Raw genomic sequence first — 27,788 nt, 5'->3', positions numbered from 1 at the left:
GACTCATGCAACGCAATACAGGATAATACAACAGGAAGTGTGAGATAAGGCGTAAAAAGAACCATTGTGGACTGTTAAAACTGCAACCGAAATAAGACTGACTGTTATTAAGTTATTATATCTTATAAAAGAAATAACGCTCTATGGGAAAACAGCACGCTAAACAGAATGCCTACACGGATCCAATGGCACTGGTAAAAATGGATGTTCGACAAGGATCGAAAGTCAATTCAGAGTGATGTAAACAGCTTGCCATTCATGGGGCTTATCTTTATTCCGATAAGTTATTAAAGTGCACACTTTTTACGAAACAGAATTACAGGGTGAAGAGAAGCTTCCATGGGATAGTCTACATCTCTGGGTTTTTTTAATGTATTTTAGAAAATAAAATCAGCTGTTGGCGTCTGTGCCAACACAAACATTACTAGCCACCCACTGTTCAATCAACACATTCACAAAAGAAACAAGATGACAGACAAGCGTGAGCTAAAAATGTTGTTCAAAAAAAGTCAACGACATGACCGTGACAGGCCTTTATTTTTAGAGACCCTTGGCATGGGCCAGATGATATCAAACAGTGGATCAGATTTGGTACTCAGACTGGAGTCCCACCCCTGTGTGTCTTGGGGACAGGTGGCATGTGGAGAGCAGGAGTTAGATGCTTTAGGGAGTGACAGAGCAAGGGGGGGATTCATCATCAATTCCAGAAGCTTACGAGGGAACAGGCAGTGATACGGGGTGGTGCTACTGGGACCGGGGGATTATGGCTTTACCACCAGCACGCAGGTCCTCTGAGTCCTGCCGTGCCCTCTGACAGAATGGCAGTGAGATCCAGCCCGCTGAGCTCCCTGCTACTGTGGGCAAGGGTTGCTGCAAAGCCAGCCCGCCAGCAGACGAACAGACTCTGCCTTGTCGGTTCACCCCTTCCTGCTGAATCATTGTTCCAATCTCTGGGCCCAATTAGTCTGGCTCTGGACAGCCACTCAAATCAATAAGAGTCACTGGCCGTGCATCTAGAAGTAGAGTTGCCCCAACTATTAAAGGGACAATATCAGGTGATAATGACAAAGCTGAAAAACACACTTGGCTGTGCCTTTCTCTTTTGTGCAAAGTCACCAACACCATCAGGTACATCAAACCCCATTCACCAAGACTTGGCTCCCATCCTCTGGGCATCATTCAAAAGTCTATCCGAGAGACTGTCCCCTGCCCTAAGAGGAGTGCCAGGTTCTCAGGAGACACAAAATACAAAGGTGGCATGTGCTAGTAGGTGCCAACCCAAAAGCCATTTCCCTCACTTCCTGGCTAACAGAACCCCAATTCTGTGCATCTCTCATGTCCTTCAAGGAAGGAAGGTCTTAGCCTGAGAAGGTGAATCATGATCCATCTCCTGTCTCTCACCAAGAATGATTTATACTTGAACATGTGGCCTACTTTTGGCCAATGAGAAATAAAGGAAATGCTATTGAGGGGCTCCTTTTTGATAAGGAATATAGTGGAAGAAACAGGCCCTCTTTGGCACTGGATGTTGTCTACTTGTACCAGCAGGAACTCCTGCAGCTGTTTTGGGACCGTGAGGAGCACTACTTGAGCAGAACAAACCAGAGTAGAAGACAAAAGGAAACTGGGTTCTTAAAAACCATACTGAAGTGCTGGATCAGTCAACCTTGGAACAGCCAACACTACTTCTAGGTGTCTGGAAATGTGACATAATAGAAGTTACTATTATTTACACCACTTTTAGTTGGATTTTTCTGGTACTTGCAGCCTATACATCTTAATGGATACAAGCCGCAGCAGTCCCCCACTTTCTCACTCTCAAAACCCTCACTCCCACACCTGACTTTACAGGAGGTATGTATGTGGATTTAAGCAGCTCACCTCTTCAACTGCAAATAGTCAAAGGTTACCCCCTATTAGTCACTCTCTCCTTAGTAGGAATCACTCTAGTCAGATCATCTTCCTCTCAAGACGATGCTGGGAGGCATCGCACAGTTGGAGGAGAGAGAGGGACAACAGTGGGCAGTGGGAGAGAGGCACAGGGACAGAAAGCACCTGCAGCGGCCATAAGGAGAAGCACCAGAAAGCTACGCTTTTCCTCACCCTGTTCTCAAGCTGCCGGTGGCTAAGGTGGCCTTATGCCCCCCCCGAAATCACTCTTCTCCTGCTAACACACATGAGAATCTTTCTGGGGTACTATTCTGGGTTAGCACTCAGGAACAAAATTATAAGACTCATTTCAAATATAAAATGAGATGAGCTTCCCAGTTAGGCTCCTCTTCATTTTACAGAGAAGGCTGAGCCAAGGAGGATGTTTTCCCCCAGAGACCAAGCCCAGCGGTGCTGCTGTTAATGTTGACGGTACGTGGAGGTGGTGACCTCGGCCTCAGCCTCCGTGCATGACCCCTGTCCTCTGCAGGTGGCTGCCAGGCCGTACTTCCCAAGGAAAGCGTCTGATGCTTATCTCCTGGAGGAAGATGCCAAATCTTTATGAGCGCTATCATTGCCATTGACCTGCTGGCAGCCACTACTTAGGGAGTCAGCACGGCTGTCCTTCCAGCCCAAGTGGGTCCCAGTGGCACCGCTGGGGAGAGGCAGGTTCCTGCCCGACACAGGAGTGGCTGCTGGGTTTGAGGATACCCAGGGACGCTCCGAGACTCCCAGTTCACTCCCAACTGTGGCTGTTGTGTAGCTACTGACAGGTGCTCCAGAAAACTCGGGTTTCCAGAAGGAAGCCTGGTGCCACTCAGGAACCCCACTCCCAAGCCCTGGTCAGCTCCCTTTCCCGTCACACTGAGCTGCTATTCCAAACCTTCACCCCCACCCCCGGCCTCCAATGCCACCTCCTACCCCCTCATTCTCAGCAGATGGTCTTGCCTCCTACTGCAGCGAAAAAAATAGGGCGATCAGGCTGGTTACAACTCAGCTGCCCACTTTCCCTCCGCCAGCCTCCCTGCCCCCCACACTCATGTGCACGCAGCCTCACCACCTTGCTCCAGGCTCCAAACAAAGACTGACCGAGGCTAATGCTTCCACCCGGGTCCTTACAGCCCAATCCCTGGAGTCACCCTCAGGACCAAACCTGCCAGTTACTTCCCTCTCCTGGATCTCCAGCACCTCCCCCCAACCAATCCATGGCCACCCTCTCCCTCAGGGACAGCCTGCTCCTGTCCCCACCTCTGATCCTGAGCTTTGCTCTAAACAGCACACAGGACCCTCCTGACATCACCTGAGTGACACCTGAGTATTCTATGTCAACCATCTCCACTCCCTGGGGCCTCAGTTTACTCCCACCCCCTCAACCCAGTCTCCTTGCTTGCCCGAAGGACTCTCAGTCACCAAATCTGAGAGGCCTTTTCCAGAGCTTTGTTAATTTCATCCACCATTTGACAACACGGAGTAATTCTGGCAGACTGTATTTTCCCAAATGGCTGCAACAATACCTCCCATTCTGATGCTCTTCTAGAACCTGGTCACACCCCCATCAAGAAGTAGAGTACCTCCTGCCCCCCGCCTTTAAACTAAAGGAGCCTCTGTGACTCTTGTTCTTGCCAACAGAGTAAGGAAGAAGTAGTGCTATGTGCCTGCCAAGGCAGGGTCATACCATGGTCATGTGCTTTCTGCCTTATTCTCATGGGACACTCACTCTTAGAACCCAGCTGCCATGCTGCAAGGAAGCCCCAACAGCTTCGGAGAGGCCTATCTGGAAGGACCCAAGGCCCTGCCCCCAGCCTCAGCTGAGCTGCCAGGGACGTGAATGAGCCACCTGGAAGTAGAGAGTTCCATCAGATCATCCAGCCGGCACCACACGAAATTCAGGAGTCTCTGTACCAAGCCCTGCCCAGACTGCAGATTCAGGAGCAAAACACAACTATTGGGGGCACCTGGGTAGTTCAGTTGGTTAAGTGTCTGCCTTCAGCTCAGGTCATGATCCTGGGGTTCTGGGATCGAGCCCTCTGTTGGACTCCCTGGTCAGCGGGGAGCTTGCTTCTCCCTCTCCCTCTGCCCCTCCTCCTGCTCCTGCTCCCTCTCTGGCTCTCTCTCTAGAATAAATAAAATCTTAAAACACACACACACACACAGGTTGTTTTAAGCTGCTTTGTTTTCTAGCTCTCTTCTTGAAGTTGTTTCCATGGAATGTAGCAACACTGGTTCTCCTCCAATCTGTCTGGCCGTGACTTCTCCATATCTCCATTCCCCCAGGAGTTTAACTTCCTGGGCGTACTCCCCCCGATGACAGTATTCCTCACAGCTCTCCCCTTGTCCTCTCCTTTTCTCTTTGCCCCGCCCTTCCAAGTCACCTCAACTACTCCCCCAGACTCACCTACCCACTGTGAGTCCCCTTGCTGCTAAATCCCGCACGCGTGGTTCCAGCCGGAATGGAGACCGCCAGAGCAAAGCCCAATCCAGTCTCCCGACGGTAGTACCCAAGCTCTCGTGGGGGGTCCCATGGCCCACTCCACCCGGCTCTGAGAGCACCCTGACCCCACCACTCTCATAAGGAACTACATTTCCCATCTAGCCTTGGCCCAAGGGCAGCACTGGTGGGAGGCTGGCGGAGAGAGGGAGGTGGAAACCGGCTGCCTCAAATAGCATCTGCAGCCCCGCCTCCCAGGTGAGGGGCTCTGAGGCTGTGATCCACCTGCCAAAGGACCCCCGCCCCCACCAGGGGCCGGCTCTACCAGGTGACCCCAGCTGCCGGCCCCAGGGAACCACCTCTTCTCCCTGTCCCTCCACCTTGAGGGTGGCAGTGGCTTCCAGCCGTTGGTAACTGTCTCACCCTCCCATCTGGCTTCTCTGCAATTCCATCCCGAGAGAGCCCCATCTTCTCTTTTAAATTCCGTCTGCTGGAAATACGTAGCGCGATTTTGTTTCTTCCCAACTGGACCCCGACTGATACACTGGTGAAAGACACCCAAACCTAATCATGACCAGAAACCTACAATTTGTTTTACTCTCCTTCCATTCATTCCTACCATTATTTGCCTCCACCGCACGGAAAGCTGCTCACCACGTCCTGATGACTCTGCCCCTCGGCTCATGCCTCCCCTTCACTCCCACGACACTGCCTGGGTCACATCATTATTGTTGGCTCAGACCAGTGCAGCAGCCCCTCCATTAGTCGCCCTGGATACAGTCTTTCTGCCTTCCTATACATCCTCCAGACTGCCAACAGACTTTTGTCTCTAATGTACATCTGATCACGACATTCCCCTGATTTAAAATTCTCAAATGGTTCCCTGCTGGCTACAGGAGAGAATCAGATCTGCTTGGGTCCACAGAAGATCCAGATTTGCTGTGTATGCTGTTCTGTGCCTTGGCCTGGAAGATCAGGCCCTCTGTGGGGTCCCTGCCTACCTTCCCAGCCCCCTCTGCAGCCACTCCCAGCCATACCACCTGAACCAGCTCAATTCTTCTCCAAGCCCACCCTGTTCCTCTAAGACTGGACCTCAGCGCAGGCTGGCTATCCTTCCCCTGCCCCGCCGTGAAGCCCCGCCCCCAACACACCAGTCGACGCACCATGTGCTGAGGGCACCATGCAGACACCCCTTTGGCGGAGCCCACATCCCCACGCCGTGGCTGTTGGTGTCCAGACCTGCCCTTCCACTAACCAGGGAATTCCCCCGGGGATGAAGATGGCGCTCCCTCACTCTCCCCACGACCCACCTAGCGCCTGGTGCAAAAGTGACCTTCCATGCATGTTCGGAGCTTAGTCAGGGTGAACTGAGGAAACCGACTAGGAGTCCAGAGTGAGGAAAGAGACCCAGGGAAGGCAGCCCGCAGAGAAGGGGAGGGACACACTGGAAGGGGAAACGCCCGCCCTCCCGGGGCCAGGCTGGGCCACCACCCAACCCCCACCCGCCTCACCCTCCCTTGCTCTGCGGACAGAACTAGAAAAGTCCAGAGATACCGTCTCCACCTGGGTTTCTCCCAGGAACATTTTTAGGTGGACAAGCTTGTTCACTCAGAACAGGAGATAAGCAAACATGGAATCTGGGTAAATGTTTCTATGGGATCTTCCTGTCATTTTTACATCCCTTGGTTCTCCACTTGCTCCCTTTTGTTACAATTTAACAAATTAAGATGTAACTTTTCTACCCCCAAGGAAATCACTTTTGGTTCATCTCATTTCTTCAACATCCACCTGAGGTCTCGTTGGTCCCAGCGGCTACACGTCATGCTCGGAGACATCCCCAGAGCGTTCCTAGGAACAGATCAAGACGAACTGATGCGCCCAGCCACGGGTCCCCCAGTCACAGCATTGTCAGGACACCTCCTTTGTCATGGTCTCAAGCTTCCCTCAGCCACTCTGCTGTTCAATGGGTCACACTCCACCCAGTTGCCTTGAACCAACATCCCTGGAGCCACCTAGTTTCCAGAGAAATATAAAGCGAGGACAAAGGAAGGGGCAGGCTCTCACCTCCATCAGGAGAATGTCCTTCGAGCTCTGAGACTGCACCTTTGGATGCTGGACCTTCACGGCCACGGTCCGCCCATCACGCAGCACCGCCTTGTGGACCTGGGCCAGGGAGGCGGCCCCCAGGGGGGTGTCGTCAAAGCTCACAAACAAATCATGGATCTGTCAACAGTGGAGAGAGGACAGAGCAATTAAGATGACTCAGTTCAGTGAGAGGGGACCGGCCAGGCCAATAGATTTTCTGCTCTACCAGTTGTACGCCAACCCAATGCCTTGTGCGGGCTCTTTGCTGCCATGGAGATTCACAACAGGCATATGGAGGGAGCGAGAGAGAAAACACACACAGAGGGGTGTCCACATACGCATGCATGGGTGCCCTGAGCACCTCCATTCAAGGCCAAAGAAGTGTTGTCCAGAACGTTCAGAACTGAGGACCATCTGCTCATTTAGTTACGTACCACTGCACCCCAGGGCTGTTACGCAGGGACACGAAATCAAGAGTTAACAGAACCCCAGCCCCAGACAGCCCAATACAGGGATGAGATACTCCAATCCGCCAACATGGAAGAGCTCAAGGGACCCCAGTTTGGAGGTTCCAAATGCAGTAGCCACCTCTTGTTCCTGCCTGAACAGTAGCTCAACACAGGTCCCCAAACCCACCCTCAGCCTGGCCAACTGGCAGAGACCCCAGAGCTACACACCCCAGCCTTGCTTTTGGTCCCCACCTGCAATGTCACCCAAAGGTGACCTTGGGCAGACCCCTCGCCCTTCCTCTACAAAATGGAATATGTATTGCTCCTTTCTCTTCTGTCTTCTCTTCCTTTCTTCCTTTCCTCCCTCCCTTTTAAAAATGCCAAACCAAATTTTCCTGAAGGGAAAAAAGTCTTTGTGACTTGAGGGATTGCACCTACAAGGTCCAGGTGGTAATATTTTACCAGATGGGGAAAAAAAACCCCAAATGCCTTTTGTAAAAATGTCCAAGGCTGAAATTCTGACCCCCCCTTTTTGAAGTCCCTGTATAACTTTCCAATCCTAGAAGGTCCAGACATATTCTCTCTCCTTCTCTCTCTCTCACTCTCTCTCTCTCACACACACACACACATATGAATGTGTCCACACAGGATTAGTCCCGTGGTCCTCCTTCTCACGTCCCCCAGGCTCTCACCCTGAGGCCCATCCATCCATGCCCCTGCCTCCCCCAGGCCCCTTCTGCATCAGACACTCTCTCCTGCCCTGAGGCCCCCTCCTCTCCTTGGACTTCAGCAGTCAGACGACCCTCGGCCACCATCCCATCCCTCTGCTTACTAGGCTGCGCCGACACCTTGCTAATCTCCCTCATAAATCACTCCCTCCAGCCCTGTCATCATTTTCGTAGCTTTCACTAAACTCTATCCCATTTATCAACATCCTTCAGAAGCCAAAGGTCCAGGCAACATGGGAGGGGCCCACAATTCTCTGTCACGGGAGATGGGTACGGATTGGCTTCCCTGGCCTCCTTCTTCTTCATTGGGTTTTTATTTGTGCCCCTCCCCATGCCTACTTCTTCCCATCCTTCCCCAACCACACACTTGTCTTTTTCCTTCCCTCCTGAGTTTGAGGTTCCCTGAGGACCAGATTGTCCCCACATCAATCATCCTAGGTCTCTCCCTTTATCCTGGACTTGGGCTTGGCTTGGGAGAACAAAAGAACCACCATCCCTGTAGATCCCATTAGAACATCACCTTCAAGTGGGCAGAGACTTTTGTCTTACTAGCTGCTGAATTTCCTGCGCTTAGAATAGCACCAGAGGGGCACCCGGGTGGCTCAGTCAGTTAAGCATCTGCCTTCGGCTTCGGTCATGATCCCAAGGTCCTGGGATCCAGCCCTGAACCGGGCTTCTTGCTCAGTGGGGAGTCTGTTTCTACCTCTGGTGCTCTCCCTGCTCATTCTCTCTCTCATACACACTAATAAATAAAATCTTAAAAAAAAAAAAAAAAAAGAATAGCACCGGAACTAGCTTGTGGCAAATACATATCTGTTGAAAGACTGAATCCCTTGGAGAGGAACTGAATCAACTCTTTCTTCCTTTTCAAGGATGGACCTTCCAGCTCCCACACCCCTCCTAGTCTAAAGGCCCCCAATGTAAAAGCACATGTCCTGTGTGGGATTTACCCAGGTGGACTCTACCCATTACACCAGAATGGGTGTGAGACCCCAGCCTGGCCAATCAGAAACTTGAATACCCTGGGACACACTGATGGGTTCAGAGATGGACATGTCACCCAACTGATCTAATCAGACTCAACTGTTTCACTTTTGTTTGAACTGTAGGAGAAAAGATTCTTTCTCTCTGCTGAACTTGAAGGTAAAAAGGTGAAGTCTAGAGCTCAGGAATCCCAGGGTAGCAACAAAGAGGAAAGCAGAGCCAAGAGATAGAGAAAATCTTGGTCAGCAAGGTTGGGCCCCTTGATCTAGCCATGCCTGAAGACTCACCCTATAATTCCCTTTTTTGCTTAAGTCAGTTTGAGTTGTTTTCTGTCACACAAGGATGAAGGGGCTCTGACTGAGAGTTCTCAGGCCCCATTTGGGTTAGACGAATGAAACATGGGCCTGGTGCCGGGCACCCCCAAGAGGCTCAATAAGTGTGAGTTCCTTTCCCTCCCCTTGCCCCTCCCCTCAGTGCCCTCCTGCTGGGACAGGGATCCAGGAATAGAAGGGAGGTAGACTTCAGCAACATTCCAAGCCATTACGTAATGAAATGAGCAAGAACTGCCTTTAGAAACCCTCTGGTTGTTCCTGAAGGAGCACCAAGGAGAATGCTTTCTGGAGCAGATCTGCAAACTCAGACCTTCCCAGGCAGCTGGAATGGCCCCTCTGCCCACTGCAAAAGGACTTGGGGGTCACTTCACTCTACTCCTCACCCCAAGCCTCCACGTGGCTCCCTGGGAACACTGGCTCATTTCCTAAGAAGGACAGCCAGGCTTCAAACCAGTGTCATTGCAGGGACGTTGCAGAGTCATTGCAACTGAAGAGTGACATGGCATCACTAGGGCCGTGTGGCAAGAACAGCTGCCAGGAGCACTCCAGGGAGAGGTGAAGGAAGGAAAGGGCTGAGACAAGCATTTCCCCGTCTCCTGGGTAAGAGGAAGCCCGGTCTGCCATATCCCCCGGGGACTGAGAAGGGGGCCTCCCACCGTTCGCTGTCTCCACCAGAGCAGGCAGGGGGTCTGGAGCTCAGCCCAGGTGCCAACACAGCACCCTGAAAGAGGCCCCAGCTGTGAGGACCTGCCCTAAGCCCAGCTTGACCAGTGGCAGCAAAGAGAGGCATGGGAAATGCACCACCTAATCTGCACAGGGAACCTCTTGGGCAGATTCCCCACCCCACCTCTGCCCACCCACCACCTCCCCAGGGCCCCTGCAGCCATCCTTTCCCCTGTATCAGGAAGCAAGTCACACTCCCACACCCTCCTGTGCTTACACACACACACACACACACACACACACACACACACACAAAATAATTGATTGCTAGTGAATGTTCCTAGCTGGCTTATAAAAAAGGTAATTAAAGATTGGTGCTGCAGCCTGTAATTAAATATGAATAAAGTATCTCTAAATGGAACCTTGATTCAAAGTGCTCAGTGGAAGTACTTTACGCTGATAGATAGTAAGGAAAAATAGACCCTGTCCCGAAAGCAGAATTATACCCCCCGTGCAGCTGACACCAACGCCGCCCCTTCCCTCGGGCCCCAGCCCCCAGCCCTCTGAGCAGAAAGCCATTAGCAGAAACCAACTGCAGCACGGGCAGCAATTAGATTCAAGCAGGGCCCTCGGCTGCCTCCAGTCGCTCGCAGAAACCTGTCTCCCCTTCTAAGCCTGTCTTTCCCCCGTTCCTCTTTTTTTCCTCTGGGTCTGGCGACAAAATCAATTAAGTAAAACAGCTGCATTTTAAAATGACTGGTTATGTGCTTTTTAATTACTGTCGGCCCATGATTCAAATATATCGATGTCCCTGTCTAGAAAAGGAAAAATAATCAGGAAAAAAGTTTCTCCAGCTCTGTATGGTCTGGTTTTTCAGGGTGTGTCTATGTTTGCATGTGTGTGTGCATGCACACGCGCATGTGTGTAAAAGTGGGAGGTGGTGTTTGTTTTTTTAAGAGCAGAAAACATCAGAAGGGCAAGAAGAAATGTGTCACACACACACACACTCCCCCCCACGGCTCAGGTTAAGACCAGCAGGCTGGCATCAGCTGGGGCCCAGGAAACCTAGACCACGTGATTTTAGACCCAGGTACAGGGCCAAGAGGAAGAAGCTCCAGAAAATTAGCTCTACAGCTTCCCACGAAGCCAGTTTTCTGGTCAATGTTTCCAAAAGGCCACACTGGGCAGCCAAGCACTGGCCAGGGTCCTCGTTTCACCCAAAATAAGGTAACAGGAAGTCAGGATCTTCTGTAAAAGCCATAATATGACTCTTGGAAGGAGTTTCACTAAGTCTCTCCATCCGCCAGCCAGCCTCAGGCCCCTCACCAGCCCCAGGAAGAGAGATGTCCTGGATTTTCCAAGATGGCCCAATTTCAAATATTCCATCCCGCTGTCCCCAGAGTCATGCACATCAGACCTCTTCTGGATAGACTCCTTCAAATATCCTTGACGTAAGATGATGCCAACAAATCTGACAAACCCAGAAGTGGATGGCTGCAGAAGAACAGATAGGAGCTTGCCTCAAAGCCGTCAAGTCCAGGCCTAGCTGCCAAGGCCAGGCAGTTCCCACTTAGGAGCTGGGAAGACAGCCCAGGGCACCTGGGGCATGTTACCATGGCATCAGCAGCAAACAACACCTGGCTCTTGAGGTCTAGAGATGCCCCTGTCCCCATGCCTGGCTGGGTGCCTTCAGCCATCCACCACAGTCTAACGGGGAGAGGGACAAGTCCCTGTACTAATGGAGTAGCTGGAGTGAACCTGCCCCACTCCCCACCCCCAGCCTGAAGCTGATAAGATAGCTCCAGCCTCCTAGGACTCTGCAAAGTCTAGACTTCCCACCTTAAGCAGAAAACCCACCGTCACTTCCCATATGCCTCTGCTGGAAACCCACCTCTTCCTCCCGGCACTGTTTTGCAGGGACCCCTCCATCTCACCGTCACCTCGCCAGCTGCTATCTCACTTTGCTGCAATTCCTGCTCCTTCCACTTAAACATGCCTGGTTTCGCACCCCACCTGTTCAGGGTCATTCCCGCTCCTTCTAAGAAACACCTGACACTGACAGCAACTAGGTGACCCAAGCCCTCTCATCCCTCCTGCAGCAGCTTTAAAATATATCCACAGGTGCTTACGTACCCCCCCCCTTGTGAGGTGCAGCCCCCTGCCCACCTGAGCGTGAGCTAGAGCCGTGACCGCAGCACAAAGAGGAAGTTAGGGCATGCCTTCCGAGACGTCACCGTGACACCTTCCTGTCCTCTCCCGGAGAGCGCATTCTCGCAGCAGTGAGCCGCCATGCCAATAGGACACTCGAGCAGTGCACGGAGAGGTCCGGGGATGAGGAAGCAAGGCCTTCTGCCACAGTGAATCATCTTGGAGGCAGAGTCTCCTCCCCCACTCAGGCCTTCAAATGACTGCAGCCCCCTGCCCAGAGCTTGACTCCACCCTCACAGAGACGGAGCCAGAACCACCCAGGAAGGCATGCCCACATTCCTGGCCCACAGAAACTGTACCGTGTCAAGTGCTTATTGTTTGCAGGTAATCTGCTCTGCAGCAACAGCTAACTACTACACCCCACGCACACCCATGCCAGACATCACTAATCGATCACAGCATTTGTTTCTGCTGTGGGCCCAGATGCTGCCTCAGCATCTCTCCCCACACAGTGCTCTGGGCTGCCACTACCAACTGACCAGAGTTAATACAGGAAATGAAACCGATCTGCCACTCCGTAGCGCAAGTCCATCAGTCAGCAAACACGTACCTGCAGGCCTGCCACATGACAGAAACCATGCTGGGTACATGGGCCAACAACACAGACATCATCTCTGGCCATGAGGAGACCGCCATCCAGAAAATAAGGTAACAGCCTCTAGAAAACATACTTGCATTTTAGCAGGACCTGCTGGCGACAGTGCCCCCCCCCCAGTGCCAATTCACCCAACCCTGGCGGGACTTTCTGGCAAGATCAGAAGAAGAGACCTCCGATATCATGATGTAGACCCTGGGAAGTCGTGGGGGGTGGGGGGGCCAAGGCACCCAAGTGTCTCTTTGTCCCCACTCAACAGCTGCCCTGCCTCAAGGTGGGACTACCCCCACCTCCGGCTTCCCACACAGAGCAATTTATTATAATACAGATAATAATGAGAAAAATAGCTCGAGGACACAGAGTCTCTGTCTTCCATAGAATCTGTGTTCTCTCTGGGGTTCTGGAAGATCAAACTATTCGTTCTGCAGAGCCACTAGCTATTGCTATTGCCTAGCTAGGAAGAAAGAACGAAGGGCCAGCGGCGGAACCTGAGGCCTTTCTTGACAAGGGTCAACCACAGAAATTATAAAATAGTGCCACTCTCTAAATTTGCACGAGGAGACTGGCATAAGCCTGAGCTGTTACCAATGTGCTAAGAGCCTCCAGGTACAGGATAATCATGTGCCTGTCTCTGTCAAGGGCATCACAGTTCAGACTGAGCGTCCCTCCTCCCACAGGACAGTGACCAGCGGCTGGCAGAAAAGCAAGAAGCCAGGAGCAGTCACACCCCAAGGCCATGGGTGTGTTCCCTGAGAATGCCCACCAGCTGGTCAGCACAGTGGAACATGAGAAACAATAGGGCATGGTAATTCCAGTGCAAGGTCTGGGTCAGATTTCCCGGGCTCAGATTTTGGCTCCATGCTGCGCTGGCTTGGTCAGTTATCAAGACGATGACCCATCTGTGTCTTGGCTTCCTCATCTGTAAAATGGGAATTCTAATCCCTACCTCACAGAGTCATCCTATGAAATAACACACAGGAAGTGTCTAGAATATGGCCTATGAAAGAGCCCCGATAATTCTGGCAGGAATACTGGATGCCCATTTCATGCCTCCATAAAGAGGACAGAGCAGTATAATGAAAAGAGCACTGGACACAGAGCCAGCAATTCTAGGCTCTCGGTTCTATTCTGTCCTTGAGTAAAAGCCACCGTATTCCTTTCTCCTCCAATCTATCCTCCACAGGTAGCTAAAGTGAGTCTTCCAAACATAGACTGGTCACGTCACTTCTCTCCGTTTAAACCACTTTTTAAATCACTCAGCCTACCAGAGCCAAAATCCTTAACACAAGCCACCGAGTCTGATCCTGCTCCATCTCCCCCTTCAAATCACAGAGCAACTATTACCTCCTCGGGAGGAGGAAGTAATACGTGTACGTCCTCAGAATTCAGGGTGCCCTTCTGGAGAGCAAGGAACACAGCTGCTCTCTGCCCTGACTTATATTTGCTGGATCTCCCTTTTCCCTTCTAAATGACAGACTTTTTCCATTTTTGCTCAGCACTGTATTCAAGGCCCCTGGCACATCACTGGTACTCAATAAGTATTTCTTAGTCAATGAGTGAGGTTCAATTTTCCCTAACCTCTTCCTGGTGAGGGGACATTGGGCCTTCCAGATGATTCGAGGAGCGAACGCACTTCCCAGAGGTGGCTACAGTTCCTTCAGGGTAGCTGAGGGAACCTGGCGGGTGCTGGGCACTTCGAGACTTGCAGTTGGAAGGACTCTATGGAAATGTTGTGATAATAATGATTAATAAAAAGCAGATAAACACCCAGTGTGGTTGGCCAGCCTGGGAAGCCATCCATTAGATCTGTCACTCATTAGAGGTGGGGGTGGGGGCAATCCAATCAGATCTCCTCAGCTTAAGCAAACCTTCTGTAAATTGTAGGCTGCAGGCACTGACATTTGATAAATTATTCTTCATAATCCGCCGTTGGCTGTCATAAATCTAATCTTTCAACATCCCCATCTTAATAACTTGTACAGCCTCCCTGGGTGACGTGTCTCTGTCTCTGCCTGTGACAGAGATCTCCGGGATAGAAGAAATTGTGCGGAATGAGGTGCAGTATGAAGCCAGGATGCCTCACAAGCCAGGGCCTGGCCTACGTAGGTTATCTGTGGGGTGATCACCGTGTAGAAGCAGTGAGCCATCCTTGGAACCATGGGGTGCCCGAGAGCCAGTGCTTACCCCCCAGCACATGAGTGAGAGACAGGTGGGGCCAGAAGCTCCGTCCCCTCTCTATGGCAACCTACCTAGGTGAGAACTTAGTACCTCTTCCTTGAACTTGAGTTTGGTTTGGTATAAGGGAAGTTAGGACATCTTTGCTCAACAGAGACTAAATGCTCAACCGAACATACTTTCTTACAGCTGCATACTGTTTGTTGCCCTCAAAGTGCTCCTAAGTGCTCTCGGCCTTCTCCTGAGGTTGGACAGAGGAGATACAACAGCGTCCACCTTGTAGAGAAGAGCACATTCGCTAAATGCCACTCGTTTATTCATCCATCCAGTGTTTACGTGACTAATATAAGCAAGGCACTGTGCTAGTCACCAGGGCCTCAGTGGGGCCTGGGTCCAAATCAGGTTCAGCTACCGCCCCCCTCTGGAGTCACCACTGGAAACTGAAGTCCAGTGGCAAGACAGGCATTAATCAAGTAATCAACGGAAAAGGTAAATGGCCAACTTTGATACATGATATGAAGGGAGAAGTAGCTGATACCGTAAGAGCCTGTGTTCAGAGGATTAAACCTGGTCAGGGAGCACTTCTTGGAGGAGGTGACAAAGAACTGAGATCTGAAGAGGCAGTGAACAGATGAAGGAAGGAGGCGACATCTAGGCAGTGGGAAGGGCTTGTGGAAACCATACACAAGGGGAACAAGACACAGGGAAGTGAGAGCCAGAAAGAAGATGGCCAACAACTCCCACCCCAGAATCCAGGCTGAGTTGGGCCCTCCAGATCTCCCCCTGAGGGAGGAGTCCTCACCCGCAGCTCGTGCCCATGGCGGGGCTGTGGGGGTGGGGGGGAAGCCCGGTCACAGTGGCGCACACACATCTCAGAAGGCGCCCTTGCTTAGGGAGGCACCATTTCCTGTAAGGATAGACTTCCCTAGCCTTGGGACAGGTGGCAAAATATCACAAGACAAATGAGCCTAAGTTATGTTCCTATGCCCCGGAGCCCCAAATCCGAGGGCTCAGGTACCAAAGCCCTGGCAATCTTCCTAGAACACCCAAGTAAGAAGTTTTCCAGATTCACTTTGCATGTAACAGAAGCAGCGCCCAGAGATTTTTAAAGGGGGAAAACCCAGACCTTCAGGATCTACAGGGAAGAGAAAGTCTAAATTCTGAGGTCATACATGCACGCCTGGCTGACCTGGCGAAGCAAGGGGAGGGTAAAGAACATCAGCTCTGGTGTGAGCAGCCCTACCTGCCGACAGGCAGCCGTGCGGCCTCAGGAGAAGTGCTTAGGTCCATTAACTTCTGCAAGATGGGAGTGATGATAACAACACTCATTTTGCAAGGGTGTTGTCCTAAGTGTTAAAGGGTATTAGGCATCTAGAGCAGGGGGCAGCAAGAGATGGCCCTTGGACCAAAACCAGGCCCATGCCTGTTTTTGTATACAGCCCACCAGCTAAGAATAGTTTTTTGACATTTTAAATGTTTGGAAAAAACCCAAAAGAACAGTATTTTCTGATACATGAATACTACATGAAATTCAACTTCAGTGTCCCCGAATGAACTTTCACTGGGACACAACCCACCCGTTCATCACACGTCTGTGGCTTCTCCCACGTTGCCACAGCAGAGGTAAGCAGCTGTGACAGTGACTGGTTGGCCCAAAAAACCTCAAATATTTACCAGCTGGCCCAATGGTGGGTAGAGAGATGGCCCCTCAAAGATGTCCGTGTCCCAGTCCCCAAAGGCTACCCAGAGCGGGAGAGCCGCCTGGAGGACTATATGGGCCCGAGGGAGTCACCCGGCCCTTGTAAGAGGGAGACAGGAGGGTCAGAATGGGAGCAGCAAATATGACAGAGAGAGGCAAGGTGGAAGAACGAGAGAGAGAGACTGAGAGATGCCACGTGGCTGGCTGGGACAAGGGAGGACAGGGCCACACGCTGAGGAGCGCGGGCAGCCTCCAGCAGCCGGACAAGGCAAGAGACTCTCCCACAGAGCCGCTGGAAGGAACGCAGCCCGGCCAACCCTTGAATTTGAGGTTTTCTGGCCCACAGAACAGGAAGATTATAACTCTCTTGTCTGAGGCCACTAAAGCCGTGCTCTTTGTCACAGCGGGGCTAGGACCCTAACCCAGGCCTCCACGAGGAAGAAGCCTGCTGACCGCTGATGCGGAGAACAAGCGTATCACTCTCAGGACGGGTCTGCTTCATTCTTTCGCTGAGTTTCCCAGGGCAATGTTGAGGCTAGAGGGCTGGGGACCGGACAGGGGCTGCACGCACAGTGTGCAAACACGGCTCACGTGAGAACCCCAAGCCACGGCACCAGGAAGGCACATCACAGCTCTGGTTCCGTGCCAGGTGATGAGACCTAGAACCAGTCCCGCCTCCCCCTCCCTGTGCAGGTGTCCTCCGCTCCCCCGGCGGCCTCTTACACGGTATTCCTTCCCAGGCCCCAGGTCAAATCCTAAAACCAGACTCTTCCCAAGAAGCTCAGTTTCCTTTTCGACCTCACACAAAACCACCAGTCATCGGCTCACACGGCAAAGAGGGGAGAGCAGTCCCCGGGAAGACATACTCCTGTGATGGTCATTTGCAGGAGGTGCTCCAGGTATGGGAGGAACAGCCTCCCCTATAAGCCTGGCTGTGGGGACAATCATACTCTCTCTCTCTCTCTCTCTCTCTCTCTCAGAACTCTCCTTAGATCAGGGTGCGGAGGACATTTTTTTTTTAATGTCTGGAAACCAGGAACCCAATGTCAGACTCAGCCTCTCAATGCCAAACCCCAAACTGCTCAGTCCCACATAGCCTCTCCATCTCTCTGACCACTGACTCTAAGGAGAAGGGGTCCACTGGGCAAAGCCCAGCCCCTCAGAAAAAGCATTCTCCAAACTGCCAGTGGGGTGAGCAGCTCACACAGCCCCACCAGCCCCTCAGCACCATCTGCAAGATGGGAGTATTCTCGGGGGACCCTCACTGATCATGCCAGTGCCCTGGGAGCCGAGTGTGCCCTGCCCAGCCCTCCCCCACAGACCCTCCCTACTTAATTCTTCCTTGAGTCCTGCTGGTTTTGTCTCCAAAATACATCCGTCCACTCCTTTTCCAAGGCAGCACCGCTCTTGTCCAGATGAACACAAGTGCCTGGTAACTGTCTCCTGGTCCCAGCCCTGGTCCCTGTGCAAACCGCTGTGGATGGTGCCACTCTCCAGAGAGCCCGACACTGGATGCTGAACTCGGGTCCCCGGGTGAGCCCAACGCACATCTCCAGCTGCATCTTTCAGCATCTCTCTACCTGCCACCTCCATCCCCTTCTGTCCCCAGACAGATCCATGCTCTTTCCCACCTGAGGCCTCTGCATCCTCTGTTCCCTCTGCCTCCTTTTCCTAACCCTTCCTGGTCTCAGTTTAATCACCACTTAGTCCTCAGAAAGACCCCCCCGCCCCCCCGCCAGCCTTCTAAACGCAGAGCACCCTCTACTTTTCCCTTGTGGCATTTATCATGAGTGTTTTTACATTTTTATTCTTCTGGTCACTTGTGTAACATCCTGCCATTCCCCTACAATTTGATCGAAGACCGCGGTGGCAGCTTGTCCGGCTACATAACCCCTGGCACGCACATGACCGAAGTCCAACAAACATGGGCTGAGCCAATAAATGAACAGAAAAACGACTCATGATGTCCAACAGGACAAAGGCTGTGGAGGGTCCAGTCCAAAATCACACCTGCAGGACAGCCAAGTCGTCCAAGCTGAGCCCCTGCCCTCACCTGGCCCAGGGCCCCATGTTCCCAGCCCCAGCCCTGGGCCCAGGCAGCACAGGCCCCCTCTGGTCTCTCCAGGGTCAGGCACAGCCCCCAACCTGCCCCCGAGGTGATGGCCACCAGAGATGACATCCTCAGCTCAAGCCACTCCACCTGCCCAAGATGCCCTCTCTGGGCCTTTCAGCTTGTTCTCCTTTTGACAGCACTCAAGTCCTGCCCAGGTTTTGCCTTCTCCAGCAGACCCCAATTCGCGCCTCTCTATGACCCTACTGTGGATTCCGAGAGCACCTGAGATCTGTAGCCGAAACCACGGATGACTCGCTCATCTCGTCCTGACCTCTTGTTGAGCTGTCTCCAGCTCTTCCTGTCCCTAAATCAAAGCCCCCAGGAGTTGGAGTTGTGGGGCGAGTCAGTGACTCAACTAAAGTGGCGAAGTTCTGCATTCTCATTGAGGGAATTAGGGTTCCCGTCCCACCTCTGCCACTATCAGCCCCATGACCTTAGGGAAGTTGCTTCAGTTTCTCTGGGTCTAAAATCCTCACTTGGTAAAGGGGGTTGTTGGAGTCCTTGGTCCCTGGGAGCCTTCCTAATTCTACGATCCTGTAACTCTTAACTTTCCATCCTGTACTCCTGTGACGGTGCCCCAGCCCACACCAGCCTCCCTACACACACACACACACACACACACACACACACATACACACACAGACACACACACACTCAAGTCTGGCTCCCCACCCAGCGTTGGCTTACCCTTCCCGGTGACACAGGCGCACACACAAGGAGTCACCACCAAAGTGGCACAGGCCGGGCCACAGAGCAGGGCCTCCCCCAGCGGAAACCACCACGGGAACCCAGCCTGGGACACGGGCCGGCTCCTCCAGCCCCATGAATAAAGAAGCAGGCACAGCTGGCCTATTCATAATCAGCATAAAAAATTGATTAGCCCTTTCCAGATTAAACATTATTGTTCCAACGATGAACATAAATCAGCCCGACGTGGCCGGCTTGCTTCTCTCTGCTGCCAAGGAGCTGCAGCAGGTAGACCACACGTGGGGACCCGGACCCAGCGGACAGAGAGGAGGACTCCTCCCTGCAGAAGGGCCCAGCTCTCAGAAGGTACTCGGGAGGGCAGACTGCCCCTCACCCCCATCACTAGCCCCCTACCTGCGAGCACAGAGGGGCAGCATCTTTTCCAGAGGTGAGAAGGAGGAGAAGAGCCAAACGACCTCGCCATGTGCTTCTAGAGCACTTCCTCAGCCGTGTGACTGGCCCTTGAGGCAACAAAGGTCCAGAGCCGGGCCCCGGCCAAAGGCAAGATGGTGGGCCGGTGCACTGTTAGAGGAGAGAGTGCGGCCCTTGGGCGCAGACTGGGTCTCCCAGACCCTTCCTGCCCCACACGTCCTGCAGCAGCCTGTGGGATTCGAGCGTGCTATGTCTCTACAGTCAGATAACACTCAGGTTCGGTTCCAGCTGAGCTGCTGTCCTACTGTGTGATCCTGAGTAAGTTACTTAGCGTTACAGCTTAGTAAGCTGTGACTGGGGAAAACCGGGAAAGGACACCTAACTCGCCTCGCTTTTGTGAGGACTAAAACGAGGATGTGGTGCTTGCTTTGGCAGCACATATATTAAAACGAGGATGTGTATTTGAAAACATCTAACGCATCCCACGGAAGGAGAAAACAATAAATAGGCAGTTCCTTGACCTGCAGGGGTTCCCCGTCTGTCTGTCCCACCTCCCACTTGGGAATGCCGGAAGAAGCCATAAACTGCTGGACAAGAAACCTGGGGAAAGGCCCAGGGCTCCTTCCAGAGAGCAAGAGAACATGAGGCTTAGGACCTTGTAATCTGCAGTCAGCCCTGGTTTTGCTCCCGACTCAACCTCCTATCTCTGTGCAACCTCAGACACGTGTCTCAACCTCTCTGGCCTTGACTTGGATGCTAGTACTACCCCACACGGAAGCTCTGGGGATTATAGGGGGCACCGCTGCGCCACAACTGCCGCACCCACCCATCCCTTCAGATCTTTCCCCTGCTGCCTCCTGCAACATCAGCATTTTCGTCTGCTCCCGGGGGGCTCTTTCTCCATCTGGAGAAATTCGCAGCCCTCAGGAGCTACTGTCTCTGTGAAGGTAGGAAGCTGGTGTATAAACACCCAAACTTCTCCCTTGGCCCTTGGGTGGGATGATTTTTTTTTTTTTTAAAGATTTTATTTATTTGACAGAGATCACAAGTGAGCAGAAAGAGGAGGAAGCAGGCTCCCCGAGGTGCAGAGAGCCCAATGCAGGGCTCAATCCCAGGATCCTGAGACCATGACCTGAGCCAAAGGCAGAGGCTTTCTGGGTTGGATGATTTTAAAGTGAGCGTTTGACACTAGTTCCCTGTGTCCCTACGGCGGGAGCGGGTTTAATGCCCTTCTCTTCCTGAACCACACTCCCACTTCCCTCCTGGCTGCCCCTGAGCTTCCCACAAAACCACTCCCACCAGAATCCTGTCCTTGGAGTCGTCTCCTGGGAGTGCCCGGCCGGGATGAGCACCTCCCACGTGGTTAGCATCCAGCTAAGGTGGGCAATCATGTTCCTTCTAAGACACTGCGGGACCCAGGACTCCAAACCATTGCTTCTGCCCCAGCCGTCACCAGTAAAGAAAGACCATCCTCTGGCTCACCTGGACAGGGGAAGAAGCCATCGGAGCCCCAGCAATCACACCCACCCTGCCCACGCTGCTCACCCCAGCCCTGAGCAGTCTGCAAGAAGAGACCCACCCATCCCCTTACGGGAGGGAAGGCAGGCCATGAGTTCATGCAAGGAGAAGATAAGGACCCTGCCCGTGATCTGCTTGGCAGTCCCAAGGGCAGAGGGTCAGCTGTCAGGGCCGCTCCTTCTAGAGCAGTGGCTGTGGCTCTCCATCTCTGACTTGTCGCTTCCTGACCCCACTGCCCAGTCAGGTACACTCACTCTGAGTGCCACTCTGAGTGCCAACCCAGGCAGCGGTGAGAAAAGCTGTCCACGCCCCAGCTCCAGGAAACAGCACAAACAGGCTCAAAAGAAAGAGTTCACCTTGGCCAGATGTGGAGGAAGGAAAGAGCCTCCTGGCACGGCTCCTGCCTTGCACCCCTCCAGCTGTCCTGCACTGTTGGCGGACTCTGCCCAAAAATCAGCCGCAGAGGCCCACGCACACACACATGCACACGCACACACACATACAGACACTATCAGCTGATCAGACTGAACACAGTTCTAAGATCTGGGGCCCATGGTGACGCCCTAAAGCCTGCACATCAAGATGCAGTGCTACAACCCTACCCCCACTGTCTCGCCCTCCAGAAACGAGGCTATCCTCGGGGGCAGCAGCTGCAGAGCGGGAGGGGTGAGGGCTCAGGCAACAGTGCTCAAAGCGGGTGTTCTGCCTCTTCTAGCTAGGAGATGGAGGCTGCTGCTTAACCTACCAGAGCCCCAGCTTCCTCATTTGGAAAACTGGAAGGGTAAAATCTACCAACCTTGTCGAGTTATTGTAACCATTAGAAACAATATCTATAAAACAGCCAGCCACTGTGTTACTACCTGGCAAGTACCAAAGGGAAAGTCTTCTGCCATTATCATCTGAGGATATGAACATCTTTTAGGCCACGTTCTGCCCTACTGCTTCCCACCCCACCCCACCTGTCACCTTGGGGTTTAAATGAAAGGATGGTATCTTCTGATGGACCCCACCTCCTCCAGCCTCCGTGAGTGGCCAGGGACTGGACGGCGGTATGTGTTTCCCAGGGCGACTATAACAAATCACCACGAACAGGTGCTTAAAACAGAAATGTATTGACTCCCTGTTCTTGGGGCTAGCCGTCTGAAATCAAGGTGCTGGTGGGCCTGCGTCCCCTCTGCAGGCCCCAGGGAGGAGCCTTCTCGGCTCTTCCTAACTCCCAGCGGCTGCCAGCGATCTTGGCATCTCCTCGGTTTGCAGCGGCATCCCATCTCTACTGCCACCGCCGCAAGCATCTCTACTGCTCCCTCGCAAGGCCACCAGTGGCCGGATGTAGGGCCCACCCCAATGCACTATCAACTTAAGTTACCGAATTACAGCTGCAAATACCTCATTTCACGTTCTCAAGTTCTAGGAAGACAGGAATGAGGTCGAGGAGTGTGGGGGGACACCATTCCACCCAGCACAACCCTTGACTTAGGCTCAGTTGGGCAGAGTCCTGATCCAGAATTTCGTAAAAGGAAAGTGGAGTGTTTGGGACAAACATGAGAGACAGAGAGGAGTCCTAGAAGAGCACCCCAAAAGCCCCACTCAGCCCCGTGCCTGCCCAAAGCATGGTCACAGGACCCAATATGTCAGCCCTCTTGCCTCAGCTGGTTCCCAGCAAAAGTGCTCATGCCCTCACTGAAGCCAGCTTGAACTGTGGCCCCCAAATATTCACATGTTGGGGTCCTAACTTCCAGGACCTGACCTTCGGAATGTGAGCTTACTTGGAAACAGTGTCATTGCAAATGCTATTAGTTAAGATGAGGTCACCCTGGCATGGGGGGGTGGGGGGCGCTAAGCCAATATGACAGTGTCCTTAAGAAAGGGGGCAACTTGGACACAGAAACAGACACACACACAGGAAGCACACCAGATGAGCGTGAAGGCGGAGACCAGGGTGGCAATTCTATAGGTCAAGGAAGGACGAAGACGGCCAGCAAACCACCCGAAGCTAGAAGGGAGGCTGGGAGCAGAGGCCCCCCACACCACCGCGGGTGCACCAGCCCCCCCACAACCCCCGGGCACCGGGGTCCAGGCTCCTGCCCACCAGAACTGAGACAACAGATTTCTGTGGTTTGAGCCGCCGGTCCGTGTCCCAGCAGCCCTCACGATCTAACCCAGTCCAGCCACAGGGCCCCCCCACCCAGCGCCGCGCCTCTGCGCCTGGGTCCCGTGCAGCCACCGCACCGCCTGCCTCCGACGGCCTCGGGCTTTCGCTCCTTCCATCTTGCTCATCCTCCGAGGGCCACCTCCTCCAAGAACCCTCTTCTGAACTTCCCCCTGAACCTTTCCTGCACCAGCCCCACAGCTGAGTACTTAATTGTTCTCTGTAATTACTTCCTCTGTGAATTGTTCTGTCTGCCCGGCTTGGGGAGGGAGGGCCACGGCTTTGACACATTCTATATCCCCCACAGCGTTGGCACAGAGGTAAGTACCTATCGGCTGCTCAACAAATCTGTACTTTCGGAGGGAGCGACGCAGTCGGTGGTGGCCCCCGACCTTCCAGAGTCTGCAAATGCGGCTGCTGTCAGCTGAGGCGCTTTCTCCAGCGAGCAGGCCCAACACAGCAGCTCAGCGGGGGGCTGGGTTTGGGCAAGACCCTACAGGTTAGAGCCTAAAGGGCCGGGGTGGGAGGGTGGGTGAGGGAAGGGGACATAGCACAGCCTGGTCTGTGGATTGAAGGTGAACGGTGAGCACATGGGTATAATCATCCCAACCACTGGCAAGTAGGAGGGCTTGCTAAAGGATACAAAGAACACCCAGAATCCTCTCAGCATGAGGGACGAACTTAAGAAAATAGGGCTTCCTCAAAGCCCCCAGGAGGCCACAAAGTCCCATGGAGGGCGAAAGCCAGTGGAGCCCCTCTGGGTTTCTCCGACAGCGTGTCTCTGCGTGTTGGCCTCACTCCAACAACAACAACAAGCTCCCAGCCCTTGCAGGATGCAAGGATGAACACTGCATCGGCGTCAGGAGACCGGGTTTGAGTCCTGCTTCCACCAACACCCATTCGTGCCACTCTAGGCCAGTGACTTCCTGCTCTGAGCCTCAGCTTCCTCGCCGATGAGACACAGGCCTTGGACAGGGCGATTTCTAAACCATCACAACTCAGGAGTAGTACGTGATTCTCTTGGGGAACTTTTGTCTAAGGTGCCTGCCACTGAATGACGAAGGCCAAACCAGAAAAGCCAGTGTTTGTCAACTGCCAGGAAGACCCAGGCACCAGTGGGGTGCTGGATGTAATTGGGGGTCCCAGTGTGCCTGCTTCATTTTGTCCTCACAAGAGTTCTGCATGTGACGACCAGAGCTAACACCTGCCAGGATTCACGGTGCGCCCCAGATGGGTCCTAGCACTCAATCCTCATCACGGCCCTATTAGTGTGGAGGTTCTGCCATCATCCCTGTTTACAGATGAGAGGACTAAGTCTCAGAAACAACTAATGATGCAGTGAAAATCTGGTAGCATTTGGGATTCATGCAAGGCTCTCTAACTCCAAAGTCTATTATTAACCATATGCCATACTACCTTGGAAATGACCCTCCAGTTCTCTCCAGAAGACAGACCCTGCCCTTGCCCTCAGCTCATAGTTGAGACAGCCCCAGACACACCCTCACACAGCCCTCCACAGGCTCCTACAGGAACACCCCAGGGGATTCTGGAAGTGAGACCCAGGCAGGAGCAGAGCGGGCCACCCCGAGAACTCCAGGACCCATAACTCCATGATGTCCTGCGTCCGAGTGTCTCCGTGCGGCTAACAACACATTAGTGAGCACGTCTGGTGTGCCAGGCACTGGGCAGTGCTCTGAGAGAACCCCAAGGAGAGTGGGAGACCACCCACCCCGAGAGCACACACCCAGCACTGAAATGACCAGACGGACACAAGAGGGAAACCAAGTGCTCTGATTCACAATCCAACCTGGCTGAGGAGGTCAGTGAAGGCTTCAACGGGACAAGGGCACACAAAGTCATTCTGCAATCAATGCAACCACACTTACTAACACCTACTATGTGCAGAGCCCACACTAGGTCCCGTGGGAGGTTCGAGATGGAAAAACAATCAATCTGAATGCAACAAACAATGGTGTTAGAGCTGTGATAGGACAGAAAGTGCCCAGAGGAAACACAAAAGAGCCACTAATACTGACTGGCGGAGGGGGGAGGCACATGAGGAGGACAAGGGTATGATTTGACTGGAAAACATGCCTCAGTTTCCCATCTGTAAAATAAGTGATATTAGGACTGATCTCAGAGGGTCCTAGTGAGAAGTAAGATGATCTCCAGGAAACTTCTGAGACAGTGTCTGACACCCAGCGAGCATTCAGGCCGTGTGTCCACGAGTGTGGTTCTGTTGTTGGAGCCGAGTTCAAAGGATGAGAGGGGTCTGCTGAGTTAAGGAGGGGAAGTAAGAGGACAGGCCTTGGGGTGCATGCAGTGAGCCCCCCGTGGGGCCAGAGTGTCTCTGTGTGAAGACTGGAGCAGGAAAGAGAGTGGGGAACAGCTCTGACCTCTCTCTGGGGGGCTCTGTTCCACAGGCACAGGAGGGACGTGGCCCAGGCTAGGTAAGGGCAACATGGAAGCTGTGGGGCCACAGAATGAAGGGGCCCTGGAGATGGAGCACAGCCCCCAAGGAGGAGGTTTCTCGGGGCTGGGGCAGGGCAGCTGCTCAGGGAGGAGGCAGGGACACCAGGAAGCCAGGGAAGAAGAGCCAGCGTCATGGCGGCCACCTCAGTCTCTCCCCAGTGACTAATGGCACACTATCCGTCCCGGATGACATTAATGCTTCCCGCCATCCATCTCCTACTCGTTAAATTACCATTTTATGGCCAAAATCTCTCTCCTATAATTGATAAAAATCTCCTTTTGATGTTCAGTATGATTGGGGGGGAAAATGTTTTTTTATTCTTCCTTATGTTTTTAATATAAATGTATTTTTTATTGAGAGCTGCTGGGAAGCCCAGAGGAGGTGAATCACTCTCCCTTGCCCCCCAGTCCTCCCCACAGACAGCTTGGCGGCCACCAGCTCCTTCTGCTCCCCTCCCAGAATGCGCACACGGCAGCCGTCTCGGGGAACCAGAAGCCAGAACAAAGGTGGTACTGAAGACCAAGGGAAGCAAATCTAAAAAGAGCTGAAGCCTTCCAGGGGGTCCTGAGCTCCAGAGCGCGGAGCAGCTGGGGTGGTGAAGGGTGAGCTGGCCTCAGCCAAGCCCCTGCCCGTGTGCACGGACAGGGGCAAGAGCTCCAGGGGGCAGGGACGCCCAGGGGCTGGCACAACACTGGGCAGAGAGCTACGCTCAGTCAATGGGAGGAAGTAAGGGCAGAGAGAAGCTAGAACAACACTAGAAAGAAGGCAGCAAGGAATACAAGACAGAGGCATGTGCCACCAAGGAGGGAAAGTTTTCTGCAGGCACAGGTCCCCCAGGTAAAACTGGCTCCTCCAGCCCTCTGCCCCAACCATGTCCCTTGCCCCAGTCCAACCCAGGGCATGTCTGTCCCCACATACATCCACACCCAGCTCCTCCAAGGCAAGGGAGGCCAAGTCCAGCTGCCATCCTGCAAGGAGGAGGGCTGGGTCCTGAACACAGTACAGCCACCAGCTCGTGACCCTGGGCACCCGTGGCTGCCCTCAAGCCCTTGTCTGGGGAGTCAGCTCCAGGCACCAATAGCACAAAGCAGATGCTGCTGATGGCCTCAGGACAAGGCTATGGTTGACACGGCCAGGCTGAGCTGCCAGGACCACTCCCACCAAGGTGGGGGTCACAGGTAGGACTTAAGAAGCCCAGGGGTCAGGCTCCCAAAGCACTGGAGGGGAGGGGCTTGACCAACAGATGAAATGCTGGGTACTGAGCAGGGAAGAGAAAGGAGGATTCTACTAGCAAAGCAGTATTGGGACAGAGAGCCGTACGAGCTCTCAGAGAACCTGGTTGAAGATCCAACCCTGCCATTTACAGGCCTCTCTGAATCTGGGTTCCTTATGCATATAAAGCATCCAGCATAACTCCAGGAGGGCAGCTAACATTTGCAGGTCATTTTCTCTCTGCCTACAGGCTCCACGTGCTCCACGTCTGTTAATTCATTTAACCCCCACAGTCAGGCTGTGTGGCATGTGCTGTCAGTATCCCTGTTTTACAGGTGAGGAAAATGAGAGATGGAGAGGATAAGTAACACACCCAAGGTCACACAGCCAATACATGGCAAGCACTTTAGCTCCTACTCTCAACAGGAAACTCAGCTGTAGGGACCAAAGGTACAGATGGGCAGTCCTGACTGAGGGCCATGGGGGACCTGCATGGATAATGTTATGTGTCAACTTTGCGGAGCCATGGTGCCTGGACACTTGGTCAGACTTTATTCTAATGTCTCTGTAAGGATCTTTTTGAATAAGATTTACATTTAAGTCAGTAGACTTTGGCGGGGTTCTGGGTAGCTCAGTTGGTAAGCATCCAATTCTTGGTTTTTGGCTCAGGTCATGATCTCATGGGTCTTAAGAGCAAGCCCTGCATGGGGCTCTGTGCTCAGCAAGGAAACTGCCTGAAGATTCTTTTTCTCTGCCCCTCCCCCCACTCACATGCACGCATACTCTCTCCCTCCAAAATGAATATATAAGTCCTTTTTAAAAAATCAGTAGACTTTGAGTAAAGCAGACTGTCCTCTGTAACAAGGATGGGTCTCATCCAATCAGTTGAAGGCTTGAATAGATCAAGACTGACCTCCTGGAGCAACAGG

The 27,788-nt window shown here is 53.1% G+C and overlaps 1 protein-coding gene across 4 annotated transcripts in view; it reads right to left on the bottom strand.

The window, feature by feature from the left end:
* The window catches only part of ADCK1 (aarF domain containing kinase 1), a 154,112-nt gene that overhangs the window by 34,113 nt on the left and 92,211 nt on the right, over positions 1-27,788 (bottom strand). For all 4 annotated transcript variants that reach the window (XM_044230319.1, XM_044230318.1, XM_044230322.1 and 1 more), the window contains exon 5: positions 6,422-6,580. In XM_044230319.1, the coding sequence (XP_044086254.1) occupies positions 6,422-6,580 (159 nt within the window). The remainder of the gene's footprint in view (positions 1-6,421; positions 6,581-27,788) is intronic.

This window comes from Neovison vison, chromosome 13, assembly GCF_020171115.1.
Source record: "Neovison vison isolate M4711 chromosome 13, ASM_NN_V1, whole genome shotgun sequence".
NCBI lineage: Eukaryota > Metazoa > Chordata > Mammalia > Carnivora > Mustelidae > Neogale > Neogale vison.
The sequence above is the reverse complement of the archived record's forward strand: the minus strand, read 5'-3'. Positions and strand labels throughout refer to the sequence as shown.